This window comes from Blennius ocellaris (genome assembly GCF_963422515.1).
Source record: "Blennius ocellaris genome assembly, chromosome: 2".
Taxonomy (NCBI): domain Eukaryota; kingdom Metazoa; phylum Chordata; class Actinopteri; order Blenniiformes; family Blenniidae; genus Blennius; species Blennius ocellaris.
Genome location: NC_137651.1, coordinates 27,580,924 through 27,589,486, shown reverse-complemented (window position 1 = coordinate 27,589,486; position 8,563 = coordinate 27,580,924). Strand labels below are relative to the sequence as shown.

General features: G+C 45.7%; 1 protein-coding gene across 1 annotated transcript in view; it reads right to left on the bottom strand.

Annotated features, from left to right (window-relative positions):
- Positions 1 to 5,305: 5,305 nt before the first annotated feature.
- Positions 5,306 to 8,563, bottom strand: part of arhgap32a (Rho GTPase activating protein 32a) — a 36,475-nt gene continuing 33,217 nt past the window's right edge. Inside the window, exon 22 of the mRNA XM_080512338.1 lies at positions 5,306 to 8,544. Coding sequence (XP_080368464.1) covers positions 6,266 to 8,544 — 2,279 coding nt within the window. The 3' untranslated portion in view covers positions 5,306 to 6,265. The remainder of the gene's footprint in view (positions 8,545 to 8,563) is intronic.

The following is an 8,563-nucleotide window of genomic DNA, read 5'->3' as shown; positions in this document are numbered from 1 at the left end:
ATGCGGCGTGACAAAGTACCGCGACGAGAGGAAAGCCGCCATCCAAAGCGTAATTCTTCTGCCATCACCGTTAAAGACGGGAAAGCCCGGGCTGGAGATGCATAAGTACCCAGTGTTAGTGCTCTCTTAACCAAGTCATTGTGATGTGAACAAAGAGAGCAGAGCAAGTGAAACAAAAAAAAAAGAAGAAAAAATGCGTACAGAAAAGAACAAAAGCGACAAGTTAATGGAAACAAGATGGAACACACTTCTTTTTCTAGTGCAGTTAATTAGTATTTTGAGGAGTAGAGGCAGTACTCAGTAAGTAATTAGGAGGAAAAAAAATATGAGGTTTGGAAACTGAGTAACGATGGCAAACGCCGATTTTAATGGCACTCTTCAGTTACATCAAAAATTTAAAATCACCTGTAAACACATCATTAAGTCCTTAACCTCCATTCTGAATAGTTTGTCATGTCTTGCTGCGTCGAGCTTCTTTGCTGAATTTTTGTGACAAAGTTCAGCCACATTCGCATCTAATTAACAGCAAAGGAGCTTTTCTTGATCAACTGTGTGCTGACCTCTGTCAGAGAATTCATCCGCAAAACTATTTAAAATGACACAAATTACGAGGAAACATAAACAGCAAAGGGGGGGGGGTCACTTAAAGTCATTAGTTTTACATTGCATGTTCTTGGTAAGTAGTTTACTGGCTGCCAAGACCTGACAAAAATGGTCTTTTTCCTCCTGAAAACATTTTGCCTGCACCCTCAAGCATATTTGATTTAGTCCAACTCTTTTTTTTTTTTTTTTTTTTTAAAGGCCATGTCAGAAAGATAAATTATATCTGAGCATGCTTTGTTTCTTAATGTAGAAATTAAATTCAGGTCTTAAATGCATAAATTAAATACTTGTGAAATTACAGAAGGTGGAGCCTGAAGCGAGAAAAGCTCTTCATACTGATGTGCTAAATGACTGCATGAATATAATTACTTTTCTGCAAAGTTATAGCTTTTTTTTTTTTGTTCGACATCTAATTTTGGTGCGACGTATCATGTTATGCCAACATTGATAACCATAGCGCTGAGCGTATTTCTTTGGCCTGTTTATCTGATGGTTACACTCGGTGATCCAGATGGGGGCCCACAATAAACAGTCTTCCTCTCTTATTGGTGGATAAAACACACTTTCAGTTGTCGCCTTTTGTTCCCATCCCCTCATTAGTGATGCCTTATGGTTTCTAAATTTTCTGAAATGTCAGAAATGCACGACTGTGTTTATCTGCAAAAATAACAGATGTACCATTTCCGAGTAAAAAACCCCAAATGGCTTCGCGTGGCTAAAACTTAGTCAACTGGTGGGTTACCTTCTGAACCAACTGTAATGCCTTGGATAACTACAATCTGTTTCTCAGGCTACTATTCATCACCTAAAGGTCAAGAGGATTATTTGCAACACAAACCAAGCCTTGCATTGTTGTGGACCGGCACACCGTCTTCGAGTTGCTTCGGCACTGTGATATGCACGTGAATGTCACATTGGAGAACGGAGCCCTAATAAGCAGCCATTACTGCAAGTGAGAAGCCTTTGTGTAAACCTGAGGTCTAATCACTTATTCAATCACTAAGCATTGTGTCCCTGTTCTCCTCCACCCTGCCGCCAACTGCTCCTTTGAAAAAGCAGCTGATTTTCATTTCCCAAAAACCATGGATACACTTGAATAAAATATTTATTTCTGCCCATAGCCGAGGCCTAATTGGTTATCTGAAGCACTAACAAGGTTCTCTTGGTTGCTTTAATTAAATGGGAATCTATTGTCATGTTAACTAGGTAATTAAGTGAGACACAGATGATCTCGGAGAAGTTTTCTCGTATCTGTGGTGCGACACCGCGCACCCACCAACAAACACGCGAACGTGAAACTCGCCGATGATTGCGGCGCGGAGGAAGCCGCGGCGTCGCCCAACTCTATAATCAGCGAGATGTTGAAAAGATAACAGGAACGTGCCTAAAAGTAGAAAGCGCCGTCTCCTTGTGAAGCTCATCTCAGGATTGTCACCAGCGAGGAACGATGTGGCACGGAGCCGGCGTGGCAAGAGTGCGGATCAGACTTCGACAAGAGAAAACACCAGAATTGGATGTTTGGGCTGGTAATAAGCCGAGGTGCTGCTTCGTGGGCTCACTGAAACATCTATTCTGAGGCACACTGCCTTCACACTTCTTTATACATATTCACAGGGGGCAGAAAAAGCTAAATACTCAACCAACATTTAGACTGAATTCAAAACTGAACCCCGGCACTGTTCAGTTCTTTTCAAAGGAACCTTTACTGCGGGATTTTTACTATTTAAATACACGCTGCACTTCACAGTCAAGATCCATCAAGGAAACAATGAGGAAGTGTACATTCGTAAAGTTCCAATAATGTTTCGTGATGGAACATTACACTGTAATGAACAACCCAAAAAGGCTTCTTTATGGAGCCACTAAAGTGCCATGAAGCAGAGAAACGCATCTACTGCCATGTGCTATATTACTAATAGATCTGTGCACTGCCGTCACAACCACCACCATCACGCGTCTGAAAGTGTCTCACCAAATTCTAAAGGGTCTATTACGTGACGATTGTTGCTGGAGTCTGAGGCGTCGTCTCCACCAGTGCGCACGGCAAACTATTATCCTGCAGATCACCTGCCCCCGGAGGGGTGGCGGCCCTTTCACCTTGCACCTGCTGGCGTTTGGCACAGCACGCCTCGCACTTCCCCGACTCTGCATCTGGACCACAGCAGATGTTCCTGAATATTTTTTTCCACACAGGTGAAAGTTCCTTTCCTTCATAGCTGAACCTTGACTCCCTCTGCATTTTTCCACCCCCTGTCTCAATTCAGACACACGGAGACATGTGCACATAATACCTCCTCAGAAAATCCTTGCTTTTAAAAACCTTCACAGCAGTGAGGGTGAGGGGTAAAACCCAGATGGAGGGACACCAGGAAGCCCCCCCCCCCCGCCCCCCACCCACCACCACCACCACTCTTTTCATTTGCCCCCTGCTGAAGAATAAGACTTTAACCTGATCTGGAAAGGTAGCATGTCTCAAATGCATCACAATGTCCAGAAAGCGGACGGCCGTCTCGCAGGGCAGCAATTCAAAAAAAAAAAAAAAAAAAGCTGAATAATACATGCATATCTTGCTGTGATCCAGCGAATTCAATAGCCTATAGAACAGGATTGCTCTCAACGTAAACCATTTTGCTACAGGCCGTTCTCTTTCCTCAGGTCCAGTCTCCCATAAATAATTTGCCTTCAGCCTTCACATGCATAAAAATTGCAACTTGTTGGTTATGAGAGAGAACAGTGAGGATGCACTTTGAATGCCAATGCGGCGATGAATAAACAATGGCTCACTGCTCCAGGAGCAATGCAGAGCTGCCAGGAGACATTGCTTTGAGTCCGCAGGCTCTCTTAATGGTCTGTGCCACAGACCAGGCCTTTCACTGGGCTGTGAATGGGAGGCTGTTTTGATCTGGGGGGTAGGGGGGGTGGGTGGGGGGGCACTTTAATAATTTTTAACAAAGCAACAATTCCCAAGGCGTTTCGGACAACCTTGACTGATTCCCTCTGATTATCCTCCAGCCACTCAACTATCTTTTAACCATGATTGAAAGGGCTTTTTTATTATTATTTTTTTTTTCATAGCTACAAGCTTATGGTATGTGAGAAAAATTGGCTCACGCTGTCTTTAAGAGCGTGTCGTCTACGGCTGAGGTCAAAGCCGACTGGAGGGGGTCGATCACCACCAACAAATGAGCTCTTAACACATCTCTACAACAAACGCAAGCATTTTATTTTTATTTTTTTATATATATTAACCTCGGCAGAAATCCAAACGGCAACACAAACAATGAAATAGTCAGGATCCTCTGCGGTGCTTCTGAACAGATTTGAGATGACCGCGAAGCGAATCAAAGTCTGTGATCTCCCATAAATGCAGCAAGAAGCTTTGGAGCTCTCTGTAGTGCAACAGTGCCATCTGGTGAGAAGCTCGGCGCCGCAGAGCGACAACGCTTCACTCACTAATGACCTTTCTGGAAATATTCATAATTGTAGTATTTCACGAGGTTGTCGCGTTGGCCATTCATGCACAAGGGGTTTGTCATTAAACACATCAGCATGTCAGGTGTCAGTATTTACAAACCACAAAGACAAAAGATTACAACTTTCACCAAAGCCTGATCCAAGTTCATGTTTTCATCCACATCCAATTTACTGTCCACTTTTGTGACACGTTGAAAAATACGTGATTGAATTTAGCAGAACAGCGTCGGGTGGCGAGAAAGCTGTATTGTACTTTTATGACCTTTATGATATTTTTTTAATCGTTTCAGGGGTTGAGAACAAGTCGAAGTCACAGGATTTAAGAAAAGCAGTCAAACTAGCCAGCCTGTTTAAGTGTATACATAAAATCCATAATTTCATGAAGGATTCTACGGACTGTGCTGATGTTGCAAACGGAGGAGAAATACCTCACAAGTTGTTCATATGTAGTGAAGAAGGAGCTTGTTGGCGTTTTGCCGATAAGGCAACGGATCAGATGAGAAGCACGCAAAAGCATTTTGTTGAAACCATTTTCTCACATCGATCAACAGATTGATGCGCAAGTTGCATCTATAACAAAAACTCTGTTCTAAAGTGTTGTATTTGTACTTGGATCATATATGATTGAGTAAATAAATATATTTCATTAAAATATAAGGCTGTTGACCCGGTCACATTTTGGTCATTGTGTGAAGCAGCTGAACTCAGATACTGGAAGCCACAGATTACATATTGTGGAACACATCTGCACACATCTGCAATTTTCCCCAAATTGAATGGAAACTCTCATGTATACGAACCTGGATCTGAAGTGTAGCAGAGCCAGAGAGAGATCTGGAAATCCTCCACCCTATATAAATATCATTAATTGAATAGAAGAAAACTTGAGCTTATCAATGAGATTCATGTTCTTCACTTAGTCATGTTTTCTACAGATCTGGTCCTCATCTAATAAGAGGCTTCATTAGCTGACAGTAGCACTCAGTAACACTACTGAACCAGTGACCCACTGCAAATTTAAGTTTAAAAGAAATTAAAATTTCGTTCGGTTGGGTTTCTTTGTTGATGTAATTGAAACAGGTTCGTTAGCAATACATTCGCAGCATTATTATTTCTTTTTGCAAAATACAAAAGCATTGCCTCTAGAGTTCAGCGATTACACAAGAATGTGACAAACTGCAATCATTGATAATATAGCTTTATTTTTTGATCACTAAAATAACGCATTTAACAAGTCTTAACAGAATATTGTCATCTACAGGTTTAAATTTGAAATAGAATGTTCAATGGTTAAAACAACAAACATTTTTTTTTTAGGTAAAACACCACATTGTTAAAAGTTCCTTATAAAGAGGAAAGGAAAAGTTATCTTTGTGACAAAAACCACAATGCCATACAAAATACATTTCACCACTTTACTCAATTAGCTCATTTGCATTTATGCCATGCCATGATGGTAGCTTCGATCTTAACAGAAATCAGAGCACTCGTTTTTTTAATCTTAAGATTGCATTATACAATTAAGTGATCAAGAACACTGCAAAATGTTAGAACCCATGAGGTCATCGTCCGTTTCCTCCCCCAAAGTGCTAATTTAGCATTAAACAATGATCCAAAGCAAGCTGCTTCTTACAGAAAAAAAATATATAGGCTGTATATCAAGAGGCTTCATGTACACCACGTTAAGACAATGTGTTTCACACACAGTTATCCTCAAAAGTGCTTGTTGAAGTCTGATCAGACTAGAATAGAAAACAAAATATACAGTACATTGGCCACATTTTAGCTGTGTTATCAATACAAATATAATACATTTGAAATGAATGTCATTTTATGCACATTCCTAAACTTTAAAATCATATTATTAAAACCAGTTAATTTACCTTGTCATGTTGTTTCGATGTTAAACAAAAATATTTAAACAGTATTTTTCTCAAACATGCTTCTTACAGTTACTTCCAGATATTTACACTTAAGACAATATCTGCATACGATTCACGCGTTTCCCTTTTCAGCTCCCTCCTAGAAGCCACTGCGACTAATGAGACTACCGTTAAACGCTGCCCGTGCGACCCCCCCCGGCGGCAGCGCCTCCTGAAGGTTAAAACAGTCTGTTGGTCTGGCTGAGGATAAAGTGCAGTTCTCCTTTGGCCCCAAAGTGGAATCAGATAAAAAGCAGTGGTCAGAATCACTCGTAGACTCCGGCCTCTGATCTCAGTGCGGCGTGGTAAAAAGCCTCCTGACCCAGAGCCTTGGACAGCAGTATGTGCCCGCGGGGGGACATGCAGCCCTGGCTAGGCAAATATCCTGCCCCGGCTTTGCCGGCTCTTGTGGCTTTAGGTTTGTGTGCTGCATAATACCCCTCCATGTGGTCATACTGTGTGGGCCTGACTTTAGTGCTCTGAGCCCTTCTGTTGGGCTGAGTGGAAAAGGATCCCAGATGTTCGGGATCTAAAGGGGATTTGGAGTGATAATGATAGTAGTGGCGGTTTTCTCTGGTGCTCTGTGACCGCCCGGGTCTCCTGAGGATGCTGGGCTTCACAGCGCCGGAGAAGCTGTTGACAGCGTTGGTCATCTGCGATCGATGCTGGTCGTGACCTCGTGTATGGCTTCTGTCGTTGTGCTCGCTGTTCTTGAGGTTGGGGCAGCCCCTTTCCGGGAGAGACGGGACCTTGCGAAGCGGCGGCTGCTGCGGTGAGCTCTCTTTCGTCTGAGTCCGCCTGGACGACCTCGGGTCTGCGCTTGAGCGATGACCAAACTCATGCCTAGTGACCCCAACGTCGGCATGCTGGGACTTTGGCGAGATTGGAGACGTGACGACAACGTGTTGGCTTTCCATGTTGTCCGTGGAAAGGAGGTTGGCGTTTCCGGGGTCTGACCTGCTTCTGGTGTGCATGATGTCCCTGTTCCTACCGTCAGGTGGCGAGGCAGGACTGTCACAGGGAGATGTCACAGGATACGTGTTTTTATGTCTGGACTTGACTTCATGCTTGACTGGCTGATACACCAGTCTCTCAAACACCTCAGCATCTCTGGCCTTGTAAACAACAGTGTCCCTGCTTTCTATGTAGAGCTCTCTGTTCACAGGACGCACGTGACGTGGAGAGTAGTTGTAGTAATCTGACTGGCCGCCGCCGCCACCTCTCGGGGAACGTACAGTGTAAGACTGGCTGTGTCGGATTCCCCCTTGGCAGCTCGGGTCGACATAATAGCGTGCGCCCTCTCCTGGATTCACATCTGAATAAGGGTTGTAGCGATAGTCAACCTGTGTGTTCTCAAACTGCGCCCGTACGGGATGTAGACCGGTCTGGATCAACCTCTGATAGGGGGCTGCTTCCTGGCCTGCTGTCTGCTCGACATAAAACATTGTGTCAGGAGGCAGGACCTCTGTCTCCGTCAACTCGTAGCGGCTGATGTGAGGGGCGTGAAAAGAGCGAGCCCTTCGGATCGCAGGGTGCACGACCCCACGGTGCTCTTCCGCCCGCGGCCACTGGCCGTGTTGTCTGTGTGAACCACTCACGAGGTGGTCGTCTCTTCGGTAGCGTCTGTACTGAGGCGACAGAGGCTGCCTCAAACCTAAGGAGCTGTAGCGGCCTTCAGAGGACTGCCGGTACAGGCCCCTCGGTGAGAGGTGAAGCGGCAGGGCGTCGGGCCGAGGGCAGTGAGGTGCAGGCGTTCGTACCGCCTGAAAAGGCCGGTGATGATGATGATGGTGGTGATGATGATTGGTGTAGAAGTTGTCAAACATGCCCATGGGTCTCTCCTCCTCTGGGCTGTAATGGTGTGCGGTGGAAGACGGTAACGGACGGGGAAAGACCTCCTCGATGGAGGCAGGCATGGAGGCCTCTGCCAGAACGGCACGGAAATTAAAAACATTGATGGAGTCCGTGTTGACGTATACGGGAGAAGTGGACGGGCTGTCGGCCGAGCAGACGGGCTCCGTGGGTGTCGAAACTCCGACACTCTGATAGGTGTGCTCTGCCCGGGCGTCGTCTCTGAGCTCCCGTTCCTCTCTGCGCTCCCGCCTCTCCGCGCTGTCGTCATCCAAGCTGCCCGATCCGAGCGGGCTGACATTAGGAGTGAAATTACTAAGGCTTTCCTGTCCGTCAGTAACCTGTGGCGCGTCCGAGCAGAGGCGTGAAGGTAGAAAGCGAGCGGGAGGGGGGCAGCGGCGGGTCTCCGCGGGGCTGTGGCCTGATGTCGGAAACTGCGAGGCCGAGGAGCCATGAGGGCGACAGTACTGAGGATACATATCGAGGTCGAGAACGGAGGGCCGTGGTAATCTGTCCTGGCTGTGAGGCGTCTCCTGTCTCTGAAGAGGGTGCGGCGGGACGTTGCCTCTTCTGTGGGAGCCGCCGCTGGCCTGCTGGGCAGATTCCGCCAGAGCCAGGGCCAACTTGCGTGCGGCGCTCGTCAGGGGAGGGTGAGGAGGGAGAACAGACACTGAACTCATAAGTCTATCTGTTCCTGGGGAGGGATAAGACAA